This window comes from Cercospora beticola, chromosome 2 (genome assembly GCF_033473495.1).
Source record: "Cercospora beticola chromosome 2, complete sequence".
NCBI lineage: Eukaryota > Fungi > Ascomycota > Dothideomycetes > Mycosphaerellales > Mycosphaerellaceae > Cercospora > Cercospora beticola.
In genome coordinates this window covers 2,696,553-2,711,271 of record NC_088936.1, presented here as the reverse complement: position 1 = coordinate 2,711,271, position 14,719 = coordinate 2,696,553, and the positions used below count along the sequence as shown (strand labels likewise).

Here is a 14,719-nt window from a genome sequence, read left to right as displayed (position 1 = left end):
ACTCCGACGTATATGGGCGCCTGCGATAAAGCTATTTTCTCGTTGCTGTCGATAGGTGCACTCCCTAGCCTTGCCACACCTCCGGCGCGCCAAACACAATCTTGGCATCCTTCAATTTGAGCGCAACATTCACTATAGGCAAGCCTGGCCAGAAGTTGTCGTAGTACTCATCTCCCACAGCATTGACGCCCTCCTCTTCGCCGTCGCCACCCCTCTGGCTCAAATTGATGCTACCAACAGTCGTCTGGGTACTCTCCTGCAAAGGATCGATAGCCTTCCAAGCTCCTTCCGGCGTACTAGGCACAAGGGCGCCAAATTTGTCCTTCCCAGCTGGAACGGGTGGCTGAATAAGTGTAGCGTTGATCCCGAGAAGTTTGAACAGGTCGGTAGTGAAAGGAATCTGCGGGTTCAGGTTCAAGTTCGACAATGTGTTGCCCAGCAGTCCACCCAACAGGCCCTTCGACCCCAGCAATGGCAAAGTCTCGTTGAGCAGGTTCTCTGGGAGCAGTGGGGAGTATGTAGCCTGGAACCATGGCTTGTCCGAAGGCTCGTCCTCTGGCAAGCCCTCTCCTCGGGTGTCTAGACCACCTTTGTTAGCTGCTTTCAATGCTCGGTCTCAGGCAATCGACTCACCGAAAGGATAGATTTTCACAGAGGTGCTCCCATCAGGTCGATCTTGCCACTCAAATCGAGCCAGATGCTTTGGCTGATTCCATGCTGCATCCACGTAAGCTACGTTCCGTTGCCCATATGTCCGCACCTACTTATCCTTGAGGTCCACACCGGGTACTTCTGGCTCACGTAGATCCTGCTGACTCGAACGCCACGCTTCTTCTTCCCATCTCTGTCGTACTCAAAGTACCCAGGCACGATGAACATTTCATCATAAGGTCCCACCGGCGACTCCATATAGCGCACAATCTGAACCATTCCCAGTGTTCCCTTGTAATCGCCTTCGATCGCGCTCGGGAACTGACGCTCCAAAGGCGGAAAGGCTTTCTTCGGCAGCTCATTGTCTAGTGGAATTCCAAGGCCAGGAAGGAGGAAAAATGTGTAGATATCTCCTCTGAGATCCCATGGCGCGGGCACGTCAACGTATGGATCGGGTGACTCGTTGGTGCAGTTGTTGCAACCAGGCTCGGCGGCTACAAGGCCAAAGCAGGCCGCGGCGGCCAGGACCGACTTGAAAAGCATCTCGAAAGTCGTGTATCGATCACGGAAGGAGCAGAAGAAGAAGTCGTCATGTTCAGAGCCTTTGATCTCCTGAATCGCGACTCCATGCTGCGGAAGCCGATGTATTGGCGAGGATCCGGTCTCACTAAGCATTGCTTAGTCTGGACAACATATCTCCTCGTCCCCACAATGGGAACGGAGTGGAAATGGCTGATGGCGCTCAATCAACGACACAAGCTTGTGTCCTTGTGCTGAAGAGGCGCGCTCGCCTCACGAGACGTTCCTCAGCTTTTGATGCTGTGATGGCTGTGATGAAGCTGTTCCGGGGCTCTGGCGCCATGACGCGTCATGTCCAGCCATTCCAGTCGAGCGAGGGCTCCTGCTGATGAGCTTAGAGCTCTGGCTGTTGATATGCAACAGACGTGGTTGAGCTTACTTTGGTTGGAAGGAGTGACTTCGTTCTGGCTGGAGCGGTGTACCAGCACTTTGACGCTTATGTAAGGTCTCGGCACGAGCCATGCCCTCCGACGTTCATGTTTAGCTCTTTCTACATTATCTTCTACTGACCAATTTTAATAGATAGATAGATAAATCTTATACGCTAGTCTACCTCTTTTAACTAGAGTAAGTAGTACGCCCTATATTTTTCGTAGGTAGAAAAGCTCTCGTATTAGTACTCTAGTAGAAAAACCTCCTTATATTTTTATATTTTATAGTAAGCTCTATATAGCCTGCCGCTTCTATAGTTTCTAGTTCTTCTTAGGATAATTTATATTATCTTAATAGTTTATTAGATTCTTTATAATATAGTTCTTCTTATTAGAAAGTATAGTCTAGTTAGATATTCTAAGAGATACTTTAGAGATTAGAGTTAGGTAATATAGGTTATATAATACTAGGTTATATAACCTAGCTAATACCTATCTTAGAAGTAAGACGTAACTTATAACTAACTAATATAATTAACTCGGTTAGTTCCTACTTATTATTTCTATTTCTACTATATTATATCTATTCGATAAGTACCTATAAGAATATAATTTAATAGGTTATAAGCCTAGGTTTATAGAGAGGCTCTAAGTAGTAAGAGTTAGCTTTCTTATTCTTAAAGTAATACGTATTATCTCTTATAGGACCTATAGTATTAATTAGATAGAAAAGTAGAAAAAGAGTATAAGGGAGACTAGAAGTATATCCTATCTATACTACCTTAAAGCTTTAGAAGATTCTAGTTATAAGCTAGAAGTCTCTAAAGAGTAAGTAAAATAGAGAAAAGTCTAGTAAGATATACTCTACTTTAAAAAAGAAGTATAATAAAGAAGTATAAAGAGGAAAGGATTAGCTTTAGACTATAGTATCTAAGTAGATAAGACTAGGCCTAAGTACTAGATACTACTAATACCTTAGAACTAGCTAGTAGTACTTTTCTAAGAAAGTAGATCTTTTAGAGGTTCTCTACTTAAGAACTTAACTAACTCCTATAAAACAAAAGAGTCTTTAGATACTTTAGCTAAAAGAGAAGAGTCTTAGTAACTAAAGAAAGTAGAAATCTAGAAGCTACTAATTAGATTAAAAGAGCTTATATTTCTAGAGTTTAGATTTATTTATTTAATTTTATAGAAATAGATTTAATAAGTAAATTAGATAGAAGGAGAATACTAATTCTAATAAGAGAGAACTAGAGACTATAGTTTAAGCTATAGGAGAATATACTTAGAGAAAAAGAAATCTTCTAGATAATCTTAGACTTAAAGGGATTATTAGTACTTACTCTAGCTAAAGCTAAAGTATCTAAAGCTTTATTAAGTAAAAGGAAAGGTACTATATTTTTAGAGTTTAGTCTAAGATAGTAGAAGAATAATATAAAGGCAATCTATATTATAATAGAAAGTCTTTATATAAATAACTAAAATAAAGTAATAGATAAGATAAGAGTATATAATATCTAGATAAAGCTATATAGGAAATATAGTAAAGTCTAATAGGTATATATAATAGCTATTATCTAAGAATTTATAACTTTTAAAATAGAACTAGGAGATATAATTAGGAAATTATAGGTCTACTTTAGTAATCTTAGAAGAAGGATTATAGAAATTAACTAGAGTAAGTTATACTATAAGACTTCTAATATAAGGATTAAGTATCTACTCTTTATACTTCTAGCTAAGTATAAGAGTATAAGGTAGACTATCTAAGCTTAGAAGGACTTAGACTCTAAAGAAATCTTCTAACTTCTTAAAGTAAAGAAGTTAATATAGTATAGATACTAGTTATAAGAAATAGCAATATTTGCTAAAGGAAGAGAGATCTAAGGTATAAAGCTAAAATGCTACTTCTATAAGAAGGAGTATTTTAGAGGTATTACTAAGTATCTATACTTTAATAAAGCTAAGAGAACTATTAACTTAAGATAGGCTAGTAGAGTAGAGAAGAGAAGAATACTACCTAGAGAGAGTATATTTAGGAGGAGATCTTTACTAGATAGAGAAGTATTAAAAGAAATAGTAAAGAAACTTAACCTAAAAGTCTAATTCCTTAAGAAGAGATAAAGCTTAAGGAAGTTTTCTAAGAAGGTATATACTACCTAAGAAGATATAGAACCTTCTATAGTATCTATTAAATTGTATTCTCGTAGGTACTCGTCGGATAGATATAATATAGTAGAAGTAGAGATAATAAGTAGGAACTAACCGAGTTAATTATATTAGTTAGTTATAGGTTATATCTTACTTCTAAGATAGGTATTAGCTAGGTTATATAACCTAGTATTATATAACCTATATTACCTAATCCTAATCCCTAAAGTGTCTCTTAGAATATCTAACTAGACTATACTTTCTAATAGTATCTAAAGTATCTTAATCTCTATTAGAGAATAATAATATTAATAAAGTTATATACTTAACTATAGAAGCAAAAGGCAAGTATATACTATTAAGATAGCTGCTTAACTCCTATACTTTATTATATATAACTAACTAAGAATTACTTTTTAGAGAACTAAAACCTCTTTAGAGGAAAAAGTAGATTAAGGTTAGAGGTAGCTATCTAATAGCTATATATATAGGAGATATAGTAATAGGTAGGAGAAGAGGAAAGTAGATTATTCTTAAAAATGTTCTCTTTATACCTAGTCTAGAGGTAAATCTTGTTTCTTAGAACTAATTTAGCTAGTAGTATAGTATTTAACTACTAAAATTTATACTTGTTTTATTATCTAGGAAACTAGTTATCTAGACAAAACTATTAGAAGGAGTACTATTTATTAAGGAGATTAATAATATATTATAGGAGCTTGCAATATTATGCTTTAATTAAAAATAAGAGAATAAAGCCTATATCTTTAAAGCCTAAGAAAAGACCTAAGAATAGTAGGAGCTTTAGTATAGGAGACTTATATATTTTAGAGAGAGTCTTCTTAGAAACCTATATAAAGTATCTAACTTAAAGGCTTAGATTCCTATTCTAAAGGAATACTAACCTTATAGGATATACTCCTTAGTAAAGATAAAGAAATATAGAGGAAAAGAAACTAAAAGGAAACTCTAAAGGTTGTCTCTAGTTTCTATTAATATTTATAGTCCTTTGCTTATCTTAAGATTAGGATATAAATAGTAGCTTAAGATTGTTAATAACTTCTTAAGAAAGAAATAGACTTTCCTAATAAAGTCTAGAGAAGATATACTAAGTATCCTTAGAGACTAGAAAGTAAAAGCTAAGCTATAATCGGGAAATCCTCTCTAGATTATAAGGAGTAATAGAGCAAGAGAGCTTCTTACTATACTAAAGTAGTAGGAGAAGGAATATAGAATTTCCTTCTATATAACTAAAGCGTATAACTCTATCTAGAATAGAGTAGTTAAGAGGTTAATCTAAACCTCTAAAGACTATATAAGAGCAATGCTAGAAGATGTCTATATACCTATTAAATTCTAGCTAGAAGCCTTAGTAGCCTATATAGTTATTAGAAATTCCCTTCCTAATAGCCTAGAAATTAATAGATTTAAGGTATTACCTAAGGAAGCCTTTTTAGGTATTTAACTCTTAGTATTACACTTTAGAGTTTAGGGTTATAAAGTAGTAGTCTATATAGATCCTAAGTCCTAGCTAGTAGGAATAAGATTAGATAAACTAATAAATAGAGGTAAAGATACTATATTTATTAGGTATGTTCCTAATACTACTAAAATATAGCTCTTCTAGGAGCCTAATATAAGGGCTATTAAAGCCTATAGTACTACTACTTAGTTTAAGTATAAGAAAGGAGGAGATATAGAGCTAAATATTCCTAAGCTTAACTAAGTAAGTAGTGCACCTATTAGAAACCTAGTTAGTAGACCTCTAAAGAAGCTAATAGTAGTTATACCTTCTATAGCTACTATACCTATAGCTATAGTAACCAAACCTATAGGTCCTAGCTAAATACTCTTTATATAGTTACTACCTCTACTAAAGGATAAGGAGGAGTACTAGAGGATAGAGGATCTAGAAGAAGAAAACTCTAGGGAACTATAACCCTAGTAGGAGAAAAGTAGAACTACTAAACTACCTAAGTTAAGCTAGGAAAATAGACAAGCTAGTTCTAGTACTAGTAGGAGACTATATTTATAGTAGGACCTATAAGGATATAAGGATTAGGAGGGGAGCTAAGACTAAATCTATAGCTAAAAGAGAAGGAGATCTATTTTAGATAAAGGACTAGGCCTAGAGCTAAAAGCTTATAGTATAGTAATAAGATAAGTACTTTAGAAGAGATAGAGAGAATATAGATAGGAGGAGGAGCCTAGTACTAAGTATTATAAGACATTCCTTAGCTAAGTTTAAGGCTAAGAATAGGAGTAGATTTAGGAAGCTCTATTAGAGGTTTAGGAGTCTATATTTATAGCAATTGCTCCTTAAGTCTCTATATAGAAATAAGAGGTACCTATTCTAAAGTCCTATAAAGAGGCAATTTAGGATTCTAAATAGAGATATATATAGAAGGATATAGTCTAAAAGGAACTAACTATATTAAGAAGTAATAATACCTAGATAAAGGTTATTCTACCTAAAGGAGTAAACCTTATTATATCTAAGTAGGTATTTAATATAAAGAGATTAATTAGTAGAGCTATTAAGAAGTTTAAGGTAAGACTAGTTATAAGAAGTTTCTCTTAGAAGTTTAGAGTTAATTTCTAGGAGACCTTTATACTAATAGTTAGGTATAATACCTTAAGAGTATTTATAGCTATAGTTTATAAGAAGGATCTAGAACTCTACTAAGTAGATATAAACAATATATTTACTAAGAGCAAACTTTAAGAAGAAATCTTTATAATTCTACTACTAGGAGTTAAGATTCTACCTAATATAGTCCTATAAATCCTAAGAAGCTTATATAGACTAAAGTAAGTAGTAAGAGACTAGAACAAACTCTATATCTTAAAGTTAAAATAGATTAAGTTTATATAATTAGAAGTAGACCTATACCTTCTTATCTACTAGGAAAGGAATATTCTAATCCTAACCTATATAGATAATATTCTAATTATAGTACTAAAGCTAGAAGATATACTTTAGTTTAAGGAATAGCTAGGCAAGGTATTTAAGATTAAAGATCTTAGAGAACTAGAGAAAATCCTTAGGATAAGGTTAATAAGAGACAGATAAGCTAGAACTTTAAAGCTTAATTAAGAATACTTTATCTAGGAGAACCTTATAAAGCTAGGAATAACTAAGAAGATAGCTAACCTAACTCTCTTACTAATAGACAGTTATAATAGCCTAAAACTAATAGGCTTATATAATAAGAGAGGGAACAAGATAGAGTACTAGAGCTAAACTAGTACCTAGATATAGCCTATAGTTATAATAAGACTAAATATTGCTTTCTCTTTTAGTAGGCTAAGCTTATATGTTTCTAACTTAGCTAAGAGACACTTATAAGCTCTAAAGAAACTAGCAAGGTACCTAAGGTTATCCTAAGACTTAGGATTAATATTTAGGAGGAATAGAGGAAGTCTAATAGGATACTTAGACTCTAACTATATAATAGATAAGGCAGATAGAGTCTTAATCCTTAGAAGCATCTTCTTCCTCTATAGAGCCCTAGTTTCCTAGATAAGCAGAAAGTAGAAGTCTATTATAATATTAATAATAGAAGCTAAGTATATAGCTATAAATATATATATAAAGCAGTCTCAATTCTTAGTAGTACTCTTAAGAGAGATAGACTATATAGGGCTAGTAGGAGAATGCCTATTCTAGCTAACTATTAAAGCCTATTCTAATATAGTAAGAGAGCTAAGGCTAGTACAAATTATAGAGGATAACTAGGTAGCTTTAACTCTTATTAAAGATATATATACCTATAAGAGATCTAAATATATTAATATTATATATAACTATATTAGATATCTCTAGTAGTAAAGGAAGATTATAGTAGAATATATTCTAATAAAAGAGATAGTTACTAATAGCCTAACTAAACTAAAGAATAGGCTATAGTTTTAGGAGTTTATAAGACAACTCTAGCTTATATAGAAAAGAGCAAAATATTCTAGCTCTAACTATAGATTAAACCCTAGACCTAGAATTAGTAAAAGATAGGCTCCCTAGTATTAGAGATACTATAGAACCTATAATACTAAGCCTAGGAGTTATACTATAGGAGAAGTAGCTTGCTATACTTAATAAGTAATTAGGATCTAGGAATCTATATATAGTCTAAAAGGAATAGCCTAGTAAAGAAGCAAAAACGAAGCTATCCCCCTTATAGTATATACTAGAAGAAGGCTTCGTTAATACTAGGCTAAGGAGTTAAACTAAGATAGATTAGGTATATAGCTCTAACTATATAACTATAGCACCTAATAACTTATTATAATTTAGGGATAGATTTGAATATAGGAATATAGGCAGAAGACTATCTAGCCTAAGTAGGAGTATTAGAAAGTATAGTCTAGTTAGATATTCTAAGAGACACTTTAGGGATTAGGATTAGGTAACTTAGGTTATATAGTATTAGGTTATATAACTTAGCTAATGCCTATCTTAGGAGTAAGATGCAACCTATAACTAACTAATATAATTAACTCGGTTAGTTCCTACTTATTATCTCTACTTCTACTATATTATACCTATCCGACGAGTGCCTACGAGAATACAATTTAATATATAACTATATTAGATATCTCTAGTAGTAGAGGAAGGTTATAGTAGAATATATTCTAATAAAAGAGATAGTTACTAATAGCCTAACTAAACTAAAGAATAGGCTATAGTTTTAGGAGTTTATAAGATAACTCTAACTTATATAAGGAAAGGCAAAAGATTCTAGCTCTAAAGAGATTAGTTCTAAGCGGAGGAATAAGATATATAAATAGAAGAAAGTAACTAGAAAACCTACCGCTAGAGTTTTTAGTTAGAAACTCTATCGATAGGGTTTTTAGTCGTTTTAATCTAATTCGTATAGCTATATATAGGGATAGACTTAAATATAAGAAGGCAAGCAGAAGACTACCTAGCCTAAGTAGGAGTATTAGAAAGTATAGTCTAGTTAGATATTCTAAGAGATACTTTAGGGATTAGAATTAGGTAATATAGGTTATATAATACTAGGTTATATAACTTAGCTAATACTTATCTTAGGAGTAAGATATAACCTATAACTAACTAATATAATTAACTCGGTTAGTTCCTACTTATTATCTCTACTTCTACTACGTTATACCTATCCGACGAGTGCCTACGAGAATACAATTCGATACTTCGAATAGTATCCGTAGTTCCTTCTATAGTCTAGAGTAAACCCGGCCGTTCCTCTAATCTTAGAGTCGTACTTACGTTCTAGAGCTCTTTCGTAGAGTTAGTTATCGATCTTAATAGCTACTTCGGTTAAATCCTTTAGAGTATCGAGTGTTCCTCTATAGTTTATTAACTAGTCCTTAACCGAGTCTTTAAGTCTACGTCTAAATATCGTTATTAACGCCTATTAGTCCTATCTAGTTACCTATAAGTATTCCTCGAACTTAGCTATATACTTAGATACTAAGGTTCGCTATCGGAGGTACTAGATAACCCTAATCGCTTAGGTTACCTCGTTAGAAGATCCGAAGATCTCCTTAAGCTTAGCCTTAAAGGTCGTATAGTCTCTAAATATACTAGTAGGATCCTAAGTTCCCTAGCTATCTAAGTAGACCTTAAGGTAGAGTTTAATCTAGTTCTAAGTACTACCTCTAAGGTACGTACTTATAAAGATAGTCTTAAGTATTACTTAGACTAGGTTAAATATAAGGTATATATCTATCTAGTTAACCTAATCGTCGAACTTATTTCGGTCTCTATAGTAGTAGTTAGGCTTCGCTAGTTTAAAGCTTCTTAGTCTTAGGCTACTATCTTTATTGTCGGAGTCGTCTAGTAGAGTCGGTCTTAGAGCTTAAACTAGCTTACTACGGCTAGATCCTACTTCGCTAGAGGTAGGATTCCCTCTAGAGCTTCCTATAGTAGATATCCTTAAGGGCGTATAAAGCTATTAGGTTTATCGGCGCTAGGCTAATAACCTAAGATCTTACTAAGCAGAAGCTTAAGCTCGATCGGAGTTTAAGCTTATCGAGTAGTCTAGAGGAAGGTAACGAAGTAGGAAGAGTTACTTAATTCTAATTAGTAAGATAGAATAGTAAGTTATACGTAATAACTATCTAGAGAGGCGATACTTATTACTACTAAATATAATAAGATTTGCTAGTTCTTAGCTATCTGCTCTATAGCGCTCTTATACTCTATATTATAGAGCGCGATAGAGTATAGAGCAGGTAGTAGCAGAGCGCCTAGCGTCTGCCTAATAGGTGCTCTATTTAGCTACTATATTTTCCCGGTTCTAGTTAGTCGGTCTAATCTCTCGGCGGGTAGAACCGTAATAATCCGATAGAGCTTTACTTAAGTATATAACTAGCTAGACTTTAGTAGCTAGGAAACGAACTACTTTACTACTATTAGTAGAAGTAGAGTTACCTTCTACTATATACGCGACTATAGTAAAGCTATCGTAGCTAGAATTAAGATCGATATAGAGAGAATAGTAGAGGTCGGTATAGTAGAGAAAGGACGCCGTTCGGTAGATCTTAGCTAGAATATCGAAATAGTAATACTACTAGTTAAGGTTTTCGGCGTCGTCCTAGGCTCTAGTTCGCGCTACGAATTGCTTATAGAGATTACCTCGATTAGGTCTCTATTATAGTAAGTACTTCTTTCTTTCCTCGAACGAAGCTATAATTTATAAAAAGTATAGAATATAGTACCGTTACTAGCCTATAATACTAATATAAAATTCTAACTCCTTAAGTATCTATAGAAATAGAAGGTCGAGAATAGTACGAACCTTTTCTTTATAAGTAGTATAACTAAGGCCGCTAACTCTCTAACTTAGAAGAGCTATAGACGGGTATCTAAGAAAGGTTTTCTAGAGTATAATACTAATATCGAAGGAATTAAGAAGGCCGAATAGGTAGTTAAGGTATATAAAGTAGTCGTTAAATATCTACGAGAAGATAATAATATTATCGATATATATATAGTAGAAGTCTCGAAATAGCTTAAGGATATAGTTAAGTTACTACTAGACGTATTAGACGCTACCGGCGTACTCTATAATTACGATATTTATCTATTCTTATCCGTAGTAGCTATTAACTATAAATTTATAGTAGTCGCCTTTAGCTATAGCCTATTAGTAGAAGAACGATACTATATCGATTATAGTAATATATTCTATACTATAGAGAGTATCTACGATCTTATCTTATTATAGTAAGAGATAAGAGTCCTTAACTACTATCTTATTTAAACTATAGATATCGACTACGGCTCTACCTTTCTATACTAGTTTACTATCGAGTAGGACTATCTTCTAAATAATAAAGATAGGAAAACTAAAGGGAGTCGGCCTAGTTATAAACTCTATTTTGCTATATTCGTATAAAGTATTAAAGGCTTTATTAACTACTTCGTAGTCGGGTCTAGAAAGAGGATAAATAGTCGTAGGTAAGTAGTAGGCCTTACTACTAGTAAGGAGCGGAATAGGTAGGTAATCGACTTTAGAGATTTTAACTATAGTATCTTTATTAACTTAGAGGCGTTTCTACTTCTTAACTAACGTCGCGTATACCTTTTAGCGAGTCTCGTTTCTATACGCTATATATCTATTCTCTAATTTATACTCTATAGAGTTTAGTAGTATATCTAGAGGAACTACTACCTTCGGTAGAGTAGACTTATAAGTTAAACGCGACTCGGCCTTAGAAAATCTAGAAGCTCGGCTAAATCTTCGATACGGCTAGCTAGAGTAGCTAGGAAAGCGCCCTCTAGTACTATTTTATAAACTACTCCGAGACGCGTTTATAGTAGAAGAATTACCTCCGTAGTACTATAATTAGCGACTAAGACGTACTCTATATAGCTATCTAAGACTACGTTTAAGATACGTAGAGAATACTAGAGTCTAGTAAAATAGTTCGGCTTAGGAACGAAGTTAAAATTATAGTCGTTCGGTAGTAGGTCGCGTATAGTAATTAGAACCTAGGACTTAGAATACGGCGGTAATATAAAAGACTCTACTATCTCTAATATAGTACGGAATAGCGTCTTAGCCTTCCTTATAACTAATAATAGGACCTTAGCGTTTCTATACTACTCTAAAGTAGTAATCTTATAGCTAATATCTATTATAATATCCTCTATATTAAATTATATTCTCGTAGGCACTCGTCGGATAGGTATAACGTAGTAGAAGTAGAGATAATAAGTAGGAACTAACCGAGTTAATTATATTAGTTAGTTATAGGTTGTATCTTACTTCTAAGATAGGTATTAGCTAGGTTATATAACCTAGTATTATATAACCTATGTTACCTAATCCTAATTCCTAAAGTATCTCTTAGAATATCTAACTAGACTATACTTTCTAATACTTCTACTTAGGCTAGATAGTCTTCTATCTATATTCTTATATTCAAATCTATCTCTAAATTATAATAAGTTATTAGGTGCTATAGTTATATAGTTAGAGCTATGTACCTAATCTATCTTAGTTTAACTCCTTAGCCTAGTATCGTATATACCGTAGTAACGTTAATACTAGAGTATATACCTTTTGTTTCTCCTCTAGGCTTTTCTCTTTTAGACTATATATAGATTCCTAGATCCTAATTACTTATTATATATAGCAAGCTACTTCTCCTATAGTATAACTCCTAGGCTTAATATTACTTAATTAAGGATATTATATATCTCTTAATTAGGTGTCCTCTTTTGTTAATTCTAGGTCTAGAGTTTAATCTATAGTTAGAGCTAGAATCTTTTGCCCTTTTCTATATAAGCTAGAGTTGTCTTATAAACTCCTAAAACTATAGCCTATTCTTTAGTTTAGTTAGGCTATTAGTAACTATCTCTTTTATTAGAATATATTCTACTATAACCTTCCTCTACTACTAGAGATATCTAATATAGTTATATATAATATTAATATGTTTAGATCTCTTATAGGTATATATATCCTTAATAAGAGTTAAAGCTGCCTAATTATCTCCTATAATTTGTACTAGCTTTAGTTCTCTTACTATATTAGGATATACTTTTATAGTTAGTTAGAATAGGTATTCTCCTACTAACTCTATATAGTCTATCTCTCTTAAGAGTACTACTAGGAACTAAGATTGCTTTATATATATATTTATAGCTATATACTTAGCTTCTATTATTAATATTATAATAGACTTTTACTTCCTACTTATCTAAGAAACTAGGGCTCTATAAAGGAAGAAGATACTTCTAAGGATTAAGACTCTATCTACTTTATCTATTATATAGTTAGAGTCTAAATATCCTATTAGGCTTCCTCTATTTCTCCTAAATATTAGTCCTAAGTCTTAGAATAACCTTAGGTATCTTGCTAGTTTCTTTAGAGCTTATATATACCTCTTAGTTAGGTCTAAGATATATAAGCTTAACCTTCTAAGAGAGAAAGTAATATCTAGTCTTATTATAACTATAGGCTATATCTAGGTACTAGTTAAGCTTTAGTACTCTATCTTGTTCCCTCTCTTATTATATAAGCCTATTAGTTTTAGGCTATTATAACTATCTATTAGTAAGAGAGTTAGGTTAGCTATCTCCTTAGTTATTCCTAGCTTTATAAGGTTCTCCTAGATAAAGTATTCTTAATTAAGCTTTAAAGTCCTAGCTTGTCTATCTTTTATTAATCTTATTCTAAGGATTTTCTCTAGTTCTCTAAAATCTTTAATCTTAAATATCTTACCTAGCTATTCCTTAAACTAAAGCATATCTTCTAGCTTTAGTACTATAATTAGAATATTATCTATATAGGTTAGGATTAGAATATTCCTTTCCTAGTAGATAAGAAGGTATAGGTCTACTTCTAATTATATAAACTTAATCTGTTTTAACTTTAAGATATAGAGTTTGTTCTAGTCTCTTACTACTTACTTTAGTCTATATAAGCTTCTTAGGATTTATAGGACTATATTAGGTAGAATCTTAACTCCTAGTAGTAGAATTATAAAGATTTCTTCTTAGAGTTTACTCTTAGTAAATATATTGTTTATATCTACTTAGTAGAGTTCTAGATTCTTCTTATAAACTATAGCTATAAATACTCTTAAGGTATTATACCTAACTATCGGTATAAAGGTCTCCTAGAAATTAACTCTAAACTTCTAAAAGAAACCTCTTATAACTAGTCTTACTTTAAACTTCTTAATAGCTCTACTAATTAATCTCTTTATATTAAATACTTACTTAAATATAATAAGGTTTGCTCCTTTAGGTAGAATAACCTTTATCTAGGTATTATTACTTCTTAATATAGTTAGTTCCTTTTAGACTATATCCTCCTATATATATCTCTATTTAGGATCCTAAATTGCCTCTTTATAGGACTTTAGAATAGGTACCTCTTATTTCTATATAGAGACTTAAGGGGTAATTGCTATAAATATAGATTCTTAAACTTCTAATAGGGCTTCCTAAATCTACTCCTATTCTTAGCTTTAGACTTAGTTAAGGAATGCTCTATAGTACTTAGTACTTAGCTCCTTCTCCTATTTATATTCTCTTTATCTCTTCTAAAGTACTTATCTTATTACTATACTATAAGCTTTTAGCTCTAGGCCTAGTCCTTTATCTAAAATAGATCTCCTTCTCTTTTAGCTATAAGTTTAGTCTTAGTTCCTCTCCTAATCTTTATATCCTTATAGGTCCTACTATATAATAGTTAATCCTTTTACTTTTAAATATAGTCTTCTACTAGTACTAGAACTAGCTTATCTATTAATTTCCTAGCTTAACTTAGGTAGTTTAGTAGTTCTACTTTTCTCCTACTAGAGTTATAGTTCTCTAGAGTTTTCTTCTTCTAGATCCTCTATCCTCTAGTACTCCTCTTTGTCCTTTAGTAGAGGTAGTAACTATATAAAGAGTATTTAGTTAGGACCTATAAGTTTAGTTACTATAGCTATAGGTATAGTAGCTATAGAAAGTATAACTGCTATTA

At 32.6% G+C, this 14,719-nt stretch overlaps 1 protein-coding gene across 1 annotated transcript; it reads right to left on the bottom strand.

Annotated features, from left to right (window-relative positions):
• Nucleotides 1–64: 64 nt before the first annotated feature.
• Nucleotides 65–1,326, bottom strand: RHO25_002988 (uncharacterized protein; the record flags this gene model as incomplete). The annotated part of the gene is made up of 3 exons (XM_023598522.2): nt 65–579; nt 634–717; nt 765–1,326. The coding sequence occupies 3 exons, from the start codon at nt 1,324–1,326 to the stop codon at nt 65–67; spliced, it is 1,161 nt and encodes a 386-aa protein (XP_023455338.1).
• Nucleotides 1,327–14,719: the final 13,393 nt, after the last annotated feature.